Source organism: Eutrigla gurnardus, assembly GCF_963514095.1.
Source record: "Eutrigla gurnardus genome assembly, chromosome: 17".
Lineage (NCBI taxonomy): Eukaryota > Metazoa > Chordata > Actinopteri > Perciformes > Triglidae > Eutrigla > Eutrigla gurnardus.
The window spans coordinates 10886319-10900108 of NC_139928.1; the positions used below are offsets into that span (position 1 = coordinate 10886319).

Genomic DNA, 13790 nt, shown 5'->3' on the forward strand with positions numbered 1-13790 from the left:
CGTTTGCCTTTGTCCTATGACCCCCCCCCCCCCCAAACCTACACCCCCTTCCCCTCCACACACACACACACCCCCACACAAAGTTGCAGTGAGAGTGTCTGTGTGAGTTTTCGTACAGCCCTCCTCCTCCTTCTCCTCCTCCTCCTCCCTCGTTCGAGTGTCTCTGCCTGGGCTGGTGCAGTCTGAGGGATGGGGGATTAGAGCCTGCACCGTCCAACTACCTGTGTGGCCCCCGCATGGAGGACAGTGGACAGGGATGCGTTTGATGCGGGACATTTTTATCCGAGACACGAATGCCTCCTCAGCGCTTTATCGGACATGCCGACGTTACGACATTTTTACTGACAACACAGACCAAGGTAAACACCGAAAGTGGGCACATTTTTGCACAACTGTATGCTTTAGAAAATGTCTTTACGGGGCTGGAAGTGTCGCTTAATGCTCTCGCGCGTTTAAAAACCCGAAAGAGCAATTCCCCGATTTGCTAGGATTTAAATAAGCCTAGTCGAGTCCACGCGCAATTAAATTAGAAATAAATTCGAGGAAGCGTCGCGAGCGAATGAAAACATCTTTAAAACTCTGTCGCCACGTTGTTCTACACGTTTGCGACGATTCGGGCTGTGAATGTTGAGTTTTACGGTGTTTTTTTAAGCTGCACTGTTGCCGTAGGAAGTTCAGACAATGCAATCAGTAGACAGCCACGTGCTCGCCAAGTTTGTGTCGCCTCAAACAGAAAGTTGGATAAAAAGGAGATGAGGGACGCTAGTTAGTTGGTTCGTGTCGCTAACTTAAACGCAGCGTTGACTTGTTACAGGCTGTGCTCTCTTTAAACGTTTAATTTCCTTTTAACGGGGTTAAGACAGCCCACTTAACTTTCTCCAACAACGTCGCACCGTGGGGCGACTTTCTGAACACGCCAGACTGTTTATTTTGTTGCAAAACCTAGCTTTAAAAAATAAAAGTGATTTATTTGAATTATTTGAAATGACTTTGTGTTAGTGGTAGGAGGACATGAGTTGCTATGCGTAATAGGAGGAGGAGGAGTGGAAGTCGGGACGCAACGGGGCTCTTGTGTTGATAGTCGGAATAAAACATGATGACAGTCCTGTTGTTGCCTACCTGGACCACCGTTTGACCCAACCTGACAAAGATGGTGTCTTCCTCCATCTGTCTTCTCTGTCATCTAGGCATTGCATGTGCCGACTTTTTTCTGTGAATTAATGCCTTTGTGAGAAAAAAAACCTCTCTGGCTCGTCACCCTCGGCCGGGATTCCCCGCAATATTTTTCAACCAGAGACGAGAAGGGAGCAAACCAAAACACACAAATCTGCAAAAATGGACAAAGAAAGTACTGGTACTCGATATGAACCCGTGGCCGAGATTGGAGAAGGCGCCTACGGGAAAGTGTACAAGGCGAGGGATTTGAACAACGGGGGACGCTTTGTAGCCCTGAAACGAGTTCGTGTCCAGACGGAGGAAGAGGGGATGCCACTCTCGACCATCCGGGAGGTGGCGGTACTGAGACAGCTCGAGGCCTTTGATCACCCCAATGTTGTCAGGTAAGTGAGGGGTAGATGTGGGGATAACTGTGTGTGAGACATAATGAATGTATAAGACAAAGACACACACACACTCTTGTGATGGTCTGTGGTGGTGACCGGGCTCCCTTATGTGACCTTTAGGTCACTGGCACTTGATGTTTTTGAGGCAGATGTTCTCTTCTTTAAAGGTTTTTCTGCTGACAATATGAAAATGTGGGTTGCAACAACGATCGGCTTGCTGCTAGGTTCGCGGGCAGTAAGTGGACACCGGGACGGAGGCGTTTTCATTGTTGTCTGTATTGTTAGTTTTGCATCTAGTTTGAAACCGTGCCTGCATTCACACTGATCCACCCAAATAATGAAAAGGGCAACCCCATTCAGCTTGAGAAGTTACTCTGCTTGGCCTTAAAGATGCTACAGAAGGCACTGGGGTGCAGAATGAAGTGGAACTGTGTAGTATTCACCTTTTTTTCAAATGCATTCTTATAATGTATGAATGCTGGGAAAAGATTGATATATTTGAGACCATTTGTTAATAAGGGTTCATTAAAAATCTAAATTTGATCAAATATTGTCTTAGGAACTCACAAGCACTTTGACAGGACACATTAGTATTGACGTACACACATTAGCTTTCACCTTTCTGCAGGATCTTTATGACTTACATTAATTTTTATTTGATTGGTATTAAGTATTTTAAACTCAAGGTTCACATCCTGGTTAATAAGTTAACTAAAACTACAAATAACAAATATTTTCAGAATTGATTGACATGTACATTATTTTCTGAATTAATTGTTTGGTCTGTAAAATAAACAAAAATAAAAATATATATTAATGGTGAAAAACCCCTATCGCAGTTTAATAAAGTCCACATTGACATCATCAGACTGAGTTTACTGACTCGTGCCATTTCAAGATCATTACTCGCAGCCCAGTTTGTAGTCGTCTTCCTCTCTGCTCTGCACACAGAGGCCATTTTCTTTCAGTTTTGTAATGAATTGTTCAAGCAGAGGTCAATAGATACTGCGTCATATGCTGGCACTAGCCAAGGCCTGACCTTGGTACTTTTTTTATCGTGGAATATTGAGTGCTTTGGGATTGAAGTGGAAGCTCTAAATGGACGTTTTGACGCATGGCTAGTGCCCTTGTGCCTCTAACAATAATTCCCCAGCATATAAATGAATAATGGAGGATAATGGTTCGTTTTCTCTTAATGGAAATCACAATGGGTTTTGTTCTCACTGTAAGACAAATACGTCAGTGGCGATAAAGTTTTCTTTGGTCAGTTTTGTGTTTCATGGTTGAACTACCGTGGAAGCACATTTAAATTATATGCCGCAGCATTTGTTGCAATAAATTGGTTCACGATCGCAAACCATCGGCTCTTTGAACCTTCAGATGGCCTTCACTGTCTCCCAGTTTAGCCGACCAGCGTGGCAGAGCAACTCAGGCCAGGAAGGGTGCATTGTAGGCCTTCTGTGTGACTCGAGGAAACCCCTGGATGTTTGTAATGAGGCCCATTATTCATTCCATATGTTCGGTGTCTGCTGAGAGCCCCCATTGTAGCTCAACAATCGAGCTTGTGAGGGGCGTTTAACCCCAGCGCTGCGAGAGGAGGGCGCCATCTACTCTGTGACATCATGCACAGTACTAATACCTTGAATTAATCGCCTCTCACTCACCGCACCGACTCCAGACTTTCCAAGTCGGCTGATTACGAGGTTGGCAAGGACACACGATGCCTCGTCAGATAGGAACGAAAGAGTTTCCGGGGGAGATTTAGTCATTTCTTCCCATGCTTTGATTTCAAACGGCTTATGTAGATGAGCTAGTTTGAATTATTGCACATGTACTGAAGAGATATCAAAATGGACGTTGTTGACATTGAATAGGATCACTGTGTTGATATTTTCAGCAAAATTAATAGATGTAGTTTCTTAAATGTCAATATTTGGTAATAAACATACATATGCCTACATTTTGATGACTTTTCTAAGTAATGGGAGACAAAACCAACACTTTTATGTTTTTTTTGTTCTTAATTTAAATTGCCATTGCCAATCCTATTCATCACTTTATTGGCACATTCACGAAAATGGTAATATACCTTAAAGTTAATTTGATTTACAGCCACCCATCACTTGATGCAGATGCTTCATGGCTCCTTCGTCTCCAGTGTTGTTGTTGGGATGAAAGGTGCTGCCCCTCCAGCAGCTACAGCCAGGCTCCACTCGACTTCCCATAGAGCATCAGGAGTTGTCATAGTGCCGGTTGAAGAATGCTGCTCGTGGTCCCCAAGCTCTTTGAAGAGGACATGCTGGATAGCATTTTTCAGCTTTTCACCAAAGCCTGCCTTGGCAGGTCTGCCGACATAATCTGGATTCTTGGCCTTAGTTTGTTGCTCAGTGAAACTCGGCAACAAATGCTGGTGTTTGGGCCTCGGTGGTCTCGAGTCTCTCAAAAGCTTCGTATAGAAGTCGATTTTCAGTGAAACCTGACGCAGTGTTATCAGAGTGTCCTGCACCACATTATTCTGCTTTCCAAGCATGTTAATTTTCTCTCTTTAGTTTCTGTAAGATTAATAAATAGCCAGACTCATAGGATTTAATGTCTGGGCATGGGTGATGCTTTCCTCATCAACCATAAAGTTTGTGTCCAACTCTCACCTGTTGAGGTTTTATTAGATTATTTTCCTTTTCCATAAAATGCAAAGGGAAGGGAATGGAAGTCCCTTGTCTTTTTTATTTTTGCTGCGTCAATTGACTCCTTTCTCATGCAGACATTTTGTTCTAGCAGGAAACACACACAGGCGTATGTAATAACATTAAGGTTATTATAGCATTACATTAAGGTGTTCCAGTAAGTCCTAAGTCATTCTTAATGTCATTAGTTACACCTGTATTTGACGTATCTGCTGCTGTGCGTGAAATCACTCTGTTTGTTTTCAAGTGCACTATATTTAGATTTGCGTGTCCATAAGTGTCTCAAGTTACCACTATAAACCACTGCATATTAATTTTGAAGGAAATGGTGAATGATTGAACAATAGAATGAATTGAGAATAAACAACACAGACATCACTCTTATTGCCGTTAGTTAGAAGCTATGTTGCAGCATGCTAATCAATGGTATTGATCCCCTCCATCTGTTCCTCTTGTTCCAGGTTGTTCGATGTGTGTACAGTCTCTCGGACCGACAGAGAAACCAAACTGACCCTGGTCTTTGAGCACGTGGATCAGGACCTGACCACCTATCTGGAGAAGGCCCCTGACCCCGGAGTACCACCGGAGACCATCAAGGTAACCATCGCCATCGTTACCTTGGTAGACAGACGCTGTCTGCCGTCTTTTTAAAGTGACTCCTGTCTGCTTCACCATTAAAGCAGCAGCGAGGAGCATAGTTATTATTCCTAGAACGTTTGTAAAAACTGCCACTGAAACAGCACGTACACTTTTCGAAATGTATAGGAAGCTATTTGCTAATACTCTGTGGCTTGAGCGCTGCACGGCCACAGCCGTGTCTGTGTGAGTGAGTGAGCTTTCTTGGCCAGAGGCACCGAGGACAGAGTGCATTTCCATCCAACATCAGAGGTACCGGAGCATTTTGAAGGGCAGCACATGTGGCAGATGGGCTCCAAATTAGAGGCTCCCTGCCTTCTCTATTTTCACTCCGTCCCGTCTCTCTCCAAGTTTACGCTGCATTACAGATGGAGACAGAGAAAGAGGCGTGTGTGAGAAACTTTAGACTGGCACCCTTTTGTGTTTAAACTAAGAGCACTCAATGTGATGAGAACAATTGTCCTCTGATGTAGTTTGATCTCGCTACCAATAACTCAAGCAAACAAATACAAGCTTGCCGCCTCCATCCGATAAATCCACACGAGTGTCCATTTACAGTTTGCCAAAAGGCCGGAAATGGATGTTTCCCACACTCTGCATCCCTGAAAACCTCTTTTATCGTGTTTCACCCCAAGGTCTGGAAATGTATTGTGTGATATATTTGATAGCTTCTGTACATCTGTATATTTGTAGGGGAGGTGTCAGAGTTTTAAGTGTCAGATTTGAAACTTGAGAAGTTCTGGAAGCTAGAGTAACCGTTGGTTTTCACCTGAGGGCGGAGTTTATGTGCGAAAGATTTGTGTCACGCTGTGATGTTGCAGGATGCTCTGCAAGCGTAGACGAGTTGGGTAGATCACACCTGAGGCTTTCCCAGGGTTTTTGCTGAAGTGGATACAGTGTGTGGTACTCTAGTTTCTATAGATGTCTCGTGTGGTCATGACTGTGTTGATAATGATGCACGGCACCAAATATGGTGCTTCTACTGCAGCATCGAAGCACGTGATGACATGAAAACCCGTCACTGCCAATTAAAATGATTAATCTAATGTAAATATGTTACAGAAAAATTGATTTAAAGAAATAACTCTGTTGTCAATTGTAGCCATTTCATTGTTCACCACGTTTGGATTTGAAAATAGAGGAAATAGTGCTTAATGAGAAGGTGATTAATCGGTTACTCAATGAACAGTACAAATGGACAATTTTCATAATTGATTAGCATTTTGCTTAATTTGGCTTGGTTAGTAATCAAAACGCACTATAATCTCTCAACTGGGGATAGAATCGCGTGATAGTTCACACTAAAAAGAGAAGCAAGTATTTGTGAGGCAGGAAAAAAGACGCCTTGAGATAATTGAGAAGTTAAAATCCTGCTTAATTTCTTAACTCTGCATAACCGGCCAGCAGCTGTGAAGTGGACATGTTTGTCAGAAAGTAACGATTCTGCTGTTGGGAAAAGTTTTGGGGAGGAAGTCTCTGATGGCTTTCACCGATCTAACAAGAACGACATTTGAAGCGTTCGGACCCCTTAAGCCCCCCCCTCTTTCGCTTTTTTGCTTTCTCCCAACATCCATACAGCTGGAGCGTTGAGGGGACAAAAGGACAATGACGGAGTGACGAGATGACACAGGCACCATCCCCTGTTATTTCTAGGACAGTGGACACTGCACAGTAACCCCCCTTCCCAGCAACTTAATTTGCCCCCGGCTATACAAGATGACACCAGATATCCTTAAATCCCAACACGTAGCTCACCTGTGCCTTGCTCATTAAATGATTCCCCTTAACCAAAGAAAAAAATTAACCTTCAGCCAAAGACCCTAAACCAAAAAGAACAGGCATAGTTTCCCTCAAAACCAATCTACCCCCAGCATCAGACACCCCTCCCCGCCTCAGCCTGCCCGTTGTAGCCCCCCCCCCCCTCCACCACCCACTCAGCCTTACTCAGACTCAAGACCCACCACATGGTCATTGATGAAAGCGGACCTCCTCCAGGAATCAAATGAGCTGGAAGGACATCAAGGAGCCAGGCTGCCCCAGCCTTAGTGCTCCTCAGCCGGGCCAACGCTTGGGTCTCACCCACCCTCCTCCTCTGCCATCGTCCAAGCTTCCACAACTCCATTCTCTGGGCCTATAAAGGGGGAGGTTAATGAAGCATGGGGAGGGAATTACACTAACGCTAACCGGCAGATGTCCCATATTGTGCCCAGCTACAATAAACAATATGGCTGCCTCTGGTGCATTTGCATTAGAAAAGGAGGCGCACTCAGAAAGCTATGTTTTGACTGCATCTCGCAGAGGGCGGACTACTTTTTTTCCTGATTCTCCTGCTTTGTCAGGGTCAGATCTGTTGCCCTTTTGTGTGATTTTTTTTTTCCCCTCTCCCTCCTGGCCAAGTTGTTTGTGGGGTTTTTGAAGGTTGAAGTGCTGCCAGTTGAAGACGGTTTGTGTGTTGAGCAACTCTCGTGAGTCTTGAGCTGCTGAAATCAACTGTGCGAGGCGAGAGAGATGAGAGATAGCTCACCGTTGCACTCCGTGCCTGCCTCTGTGGTGGTATTTGGCTGTTTAAAGCTTTTTAAATTAGGTGCTTCCCCGAATTTGCAATGCCACAAATTATGCTGTTGAATGAGTATTTTCGTATTATTACTCAGTTGTGAGGCTAATTGATACAGCAGAGAAGTTGACACTTGGGTCAAGAGGGCCAAGATTGTTTGTGTGTTTGTCCAAGAGTCACACTTCTGAGATAATTAGTGTTTACTAGGAAATGCTGCTGAAAGGAAGCACGGTGAAATGGCTATTTAAAGCAGAGAGGAACTGAGGGGGGGCATGCTATTGTGTCAGCCCCTCTACACACACACACACACACACACACACACACACACACACACACACACACACACACTAACCAACTCCCTGACTCTCTTATGGCCCTGTCTGTCTGCTGCCCCGCTCACTGGGTCATGGCTGGATGGAGATGTAGAAAGGAAGGTCTGTTTATGCATCCTGCCTGCCCTTGGTCAGAAGGCACACACACACACATGTGCATGTTTACACACACACACAGATGCCCCCGTACATAGTCTAAGGTGAACACACACACACAAACGGAAATCTAGACACACACACATATTATTAAACACAGACCCAGAGGGACATCGTGTGTGTGTGTGTGTGTGTGTGTGTGTGTGTGTGTGTGTGTGTGTGTGTGTGTGTGTGTGTGTGTGTGTGTGTGTGTGTGTGTGTGTGTGTGTGTGCGCGCACACACACACAAACAAACACACATCACTCCCCATCTCCACAGCATTGTGTGGGGCGTCCTGTCTCCTCCTCTATGGCCAGCACAGCAGCCAGCCCCACGCCGTTTGCTAATGTTTTCTGCTTGAGTGTGCAGACCCCTTTGACTCACTCACCAGCTGGTCGGCCAGTGAATAGAGCTGCGGGCTCGGGTCCATGTCACTTGTGAGGTCTTGGCGGAGGGTTTTGGGGGTGTGTATAGGGTGCTGTGTGTGTGTGTATAGGAGGGAGTGTGTGTGTGTTTTGGAGGGGGGTCTCCAGGCCCCGATGCCACACAACCACATCCCCTTAATTTTCTAACGGACTTGCATTTTTACGTACATAAACTCTGTATTTATTTATTCCTTTGCATCTGTTGTTGCAAGCCTTCCTTTTATCAAACAAATCCAACCATCGCCCTGCCTAATCCACCCGGCCACAATCCCTTGTAATGACTTGTTATTTGTTTTCAGGTGTGGGACCTGTTCAAGGGTTTTGCAGTTGGAAAAGAACAAGTCTAAGCTGGTTTCTACATAGTTCATCCCATGTTAGTTTTGCTAGTGTGTCTGGGGTGCAGTGGCTATGGCCAGGTCTGAGGTCAGCTTTTGGGCATAAAAAGAGAATGATTTTATATCGAGCAGGACAGCTGCTGAGAAACAGAGATCCATGCTAGTACAGAACGGGGCCTCTTTCTGCCTCGATCATGTGCGTGTGTGTGTGTGTGTGTGTGTGTCAGTTATCAAACATCTGCCACAGTCAACAAGAAAAGACACAGGCCTCCTCTAGTTAACTCCCTCCGTACCACAGTGTCTTATCCTTTTGTACTTAACTTCTCACTGCAGGGTCTCGTCATTCAGGCCTTTTGTTGCCGGGTTTGACAGAAGAATTAGTTAAAATGTTGAATGTAGAGCTGTGGGGTCACGAAGCCATCTGTCTCTGACATTTTGCGAGGACAGTTAAGGCTGAACTATTTTGGAAATCAAATTCATCAGGTGAGATTCAATAAGTCAGAGCCACATATGAAAACTGCTGGTCTCTGCTGTTTCCTCAGTGTCACACTCGTCAGTGTTATTTAGCTAATGACGGTAAACACTGTCATGACAACCCAAAGCTCAGATCATCCTCATTTTCACTTCACCGTATCTATTATGAGTCCTCACCGTTTTTACACCCTTCTCTTAGTTTTTTCTGCCTTGTGTTCTTACAGGATATGATGTACCAGCTGCTCCAGGGGCTGGACTTCCTGCACTCACACCGTGTGGTTCATCGCGACCTGAAGCCCCAGAACATCCTGGTGACCAGCGGAGGACAGATCAAACTGGCTGACTTCGGTCTCGCCCGCATCTACAGCTTCCAGATGGCGCTCACCTCTGTGGTGAGTTACAGGGTTCACATCATTCAGTAGGATTCAAAGCAAATACTGTGATCTCAGGTCCCCGACTGATAAAACAAAAAGTGGGTCACAAATAAACTTGGATATATAGGAGGAATATTACAAGATCTCATTGGTTTGTGATTTCATATGGAATACAGGCCAACAAAGTTGGGCTCTATTGCTGTTTACATTGGTATGCACACAGTACAATTGTGTACAAGTGCAATTTTTATGCATCAATTTAATTGTCTTTATTAATGTAAAGAAAAACACTCAATCTAAAAATATAAACAAATGTAGACAGCTTCTCAGGCATTCTGTATTCCTTCCAAATACCGACGTATCATGTGACCGACAAGCAAGCAGTCAATGAGAGTTCAGCTTTCGCTTTTGTGAATTAGGCTTCGTTCAATTGGATACATGGCGCCTCATCAATGGGGCAAGAAGCAACTTGCGATGAAAATAAACAGTAATAAAGTAGTTGACTGGAAACGTTTTAACATCCGGCCAATAGCCGGGGGTTTAAATCAACAGTTCCTCCTCCTTTTTCCCGTAAAGTCAACTCTCATGTAGCCAAAAAGAGACAAACAACAAACAACAACAAAAAAAAACATGCAGAAAAATATCAGCAAAAACAAGTGAGAGAATAACAAAAATGAGCTCATTGATATAATGTGCTTAAGCAATACAAAGAAACGTTATATGCCCTTATAAAACGTTTTGTCCTCCTTTTTTCTTTTCAATTTTCCCTTCAATTATAAATTAATTTCATCTTCTTTTACACAAGTATGTGAATAACCGGCCATGCAGGATCTTTGTGGAAAGTCTTTGTAATGTGTGTGTTTGTGTGTGTACTTAAGAAAGCATGTCTCTGCACATTGTGTATGCTTTTATCATTGTCCATTTATATTTTTGCCTTACGCACACACACACACACACACACACTGGTTTGAACGACCCTCCCATCTCCAGAGAGTTGGATGAAAAGCGTCTAATGTGATGTAGCGGGCACTTACATGGCATCAGCGGGTAGCTCTGCAGCGGCGAGCCAAATGATAGGGTTTCTCTGTGTAAAGTGAGAGGCAAGGGCCCCCATGATCTGTCTCAGGAATCCCTCAGTGGCTGTTTGCAGACAGGGATGGGACAGATGAGGAGAGACAGACACCCCTCCCTTTCCACTGGCGGTACTTTGATGTCCAACTGTTGAGCTCTGGGCTCTGATGACCAGATAAAATAGAGAGGCCGACTGAAAGGAGTCTTTGGAAGAGTGAGAGATGAGACTTTTAAGATTAAGTTAGCCAGCCACAGTAGCCCAGCGCCTTGTTATATACCTGTATTTACCAAGAGATCTGATCTGCTTCACATTCACACAGATAAATGCACCCAATGCCTTTAGCTTCTTGTGCGAACCTCCCAGACCCCTCAGGTTAACTTGGGTTTAGATATTGTCAATTAATTGTACGTCAGTCTTATCAAAGATGAATTTCAAGTTTGTGTTATTAATTGTCATATATTTTTTCCATGGAGGATTCATTGTATCAAAGGCCTCAAGGTGTACAAGTTGTGCTTGCTTCATTTTGGAGCTGTGAAATTGTAAATAGTGACATATACTCTTGGCATTACAATGGACAGGCAACTAAATTTGGTATAAAACCAATAATGTGTAAAATACACAGCAAGTTAATGTTATTCACCCTATCTGTTATTGGAAGGATTGGAAGGGAAGGGTTGTAGGTGAAGGCCGTGCCTTTTTATTTCCTTTTGTTATTATGCCAAGTTAGCAAAGCTCATGGGAACTTAAGTCAGGCTCATCCAGTAGTGCAGCATCTGCCCATCTAAAGTAAATATAAACATCCTTTGGGAAAGAATGCAAAACTTGTTTTCTGCTCTCAGCATCAGAATAGACGCGTACCCATCGGTGCCATTGTCACTGAGCAGTCGGACAAGTGGAAACAAGCAGGTGCTCCTCGCTTCTACAACTGACATGTATACATATACACCTGTTATACCTATTCATGTTACACCTAATAATGTTATAACAGGTCTTGTAGGAAATCAAACCTAGCAAACATTTATTTAGCCTCGAAGGGAGAATATTGTTGGAGCATGAGTGAGGAATTAGAGTTGGAATTGATTTAGATTTTTTTTTTATATATATAACTGATGATTTAAATGTAACAACAGGGCTTTTGATAACAAGTTAAAAAGGACCATTCATTATTAAGACAGCAGTTTTTAAGAAGTGCTGATTAATTTGTGTGTTGGAAATGTGAGGAAGGACTGTTGTGACTGGTTGAGTTTCAACATGTAGTCCAGACCCTAAACAGTAATTTCTCAGTATTATTATTATCAAGGGTATTTTTTTTTTATGATTCAGATAAAACGTAAAAAGATAATTTCTGCAATATATCATTCAGATTGATGGTAATTCACAGTTAACTCTCAGAGAGGAAGACGTACCTAACCATAGAATTTACATGGTGTTACACAACATTCAGAGTGTGTGGTTTTGTCTTTCCGTAAATGTTATACTTAATTTATGACTAGACGGGGACACTTCTTGTCCAGGGTAGAATAATCATGCAGGGAATCCACCCTTTTGAGATATGAACGACATATATCAAGACCCCGAAACTACTCACGCACGCACAGAGGCACTTAACATGTGAATGTGTTTGTGCAGCCACTCACACACTCGTTTCCTTTCTTGGTATTAGAGATTGTGTGTGAGTGTGTGTGTGTGTGTGTCTGTGTGTCTGTGTGTGTGTGTGTGTGTGTGTGTGTGTGTGTGTGGTGCAAAGGGAGAACAGGATCTCTGCTTGTAGATGAATGTTCCTCTGTCTGGAATCCCCCTATCAGTCCAACACACACCCACACAATCTCCATTCAGTATTTCCTCTCGCTAATAAAACCAGATAATCTACACTTTATGCAGCGCATTTGTGCACAGATACACGCGGCGTTTAAGAGGATCTTCCCCTTTGCCCAATAGACCAGCAGTTGCTTATTTAGTCACCTAATGCCACCGTTACTGGCAGACAGATGGGCTTTGGAGAACTGCTGTTGCTTAAGTGAACAAGGCACTTCTCTCTCACTTTCAAAGTGATTCATTTAGCACTTCTAGAATGACAAGATGGCTGAAGTGAGCATTTGCATAAAGGCATCAAAAACAGTCCCTCGCCCTTCTTTTTTTTTTTTTTTTTTTATCACTAACTGAAAAGATCCCTGCTGTACTTTCTGCTGATGATATACCGGCGTTGCTTGAACTTCTCTTTTTGCGATGAATTTGCTGTCTCACCTAGCAACGTGCTTTGTTGTTATGTCATTGACAAAAAAGAAATGCGGTTTGTTTGTTTCTGTGTGTGTTTATAACATCGCGTGCAATGAAGTCTGGGTGCATTTCCACATTCGTGGTTGTTGGGTGACGGACAGCCTCATCTACATCACCCCAACGACCATGTTGCACATATTTCACCCTCCCCGAAAGAGGGAGAGAGAGAGGGAGGGAGACCACCCATTGGGTTGGTACTGGGGTCCAGATTAGGCTGCCCCTGGCAGTCCCTGGAGATCCGTTGCTTTGTTGATGGTTTTTTAATGACCCCAGTCTGTCTACAGGCTCATTGTGCTGCCTTGAGTGACAGGCAGATGGGAAAAGCTGATGGGTTAATCTGACATACCAGAAAAGAGCGGAGGGGTCTCTTTTTTTTCTCATTGAGATCCCGTTTCTGCCAAGACGCTTTAGGGAAAACCATTTCTTTTGATGTTCGAATAAATTGGAATTAGAATAAATTCGACAGCAAACCCAAGAGTCTGCAGGAATACTGAAATTCCTTTGTTTAATGCAGTGTTAAAACATGACTTATTAACATGCAAATAGTGTTTAAAATGTGGGCATGTTTGATCAAAGATCCGGCTAGATAAAACAAGTAAGGAAATCGTTCATCATCTTACTTGGACCGATCCAATCAAAGTCAGGGGGCACATTCCTATACCATCCTAAAGCTAAAAGTAGCTCCTAACTGGCCAAGTGAGGACATTCCTAAGTTTTGGATTCTGGTTTTTGGTCTAAGAATAATTACCAGCTCCTGACTCTGGGAAGAATTTAAAGGTAGTCCAGAGGACTCAGAAGAACAGACCTAAAACATGCTTAGTCACCCCAGAGGTCAGCACATGCAACTTCATACTGTAACACTGACTTCCATTGGTGGTCTTTACATTTTCGTCTGCCACATATTGGCACCAATTGTACTAGGAGACTGA

General features: G+C 43.7%; 1 protein-coding gene across 1 annotated transcript in view; it reads left to right on the plus strand.

Moving 5' to 3' along the window:
• The first annotated feature begins 207 nt into the window (after window positions 1-207).
• cdk6 (cyclin dependent kinase 6) overlaps window positions 208-13790 on the plus strand; it is a 30584-nt gene continuing 17001 nt past the window's right edge. Inside the window, exons 1-4 of the mRNA XM_084033073.1 lie at window positions 208-359; window positions 1188-1559; window positions 4708-4843; window positions 9363-9530. Of these exons, the coding sequence (XP_083889199.1) occupies window positions 1336-1559; window positions 4708-4843; window positions 9363-9530 (528 nt within the window). The 5' untranslated portion in view covers window positions 208-359; window positions 1188-1335. The remainder of the gene's footprint in view (window positions 360-1187; window positions 1560-4707; window positions 4844-9362; window positions 9531-13790) is intronic.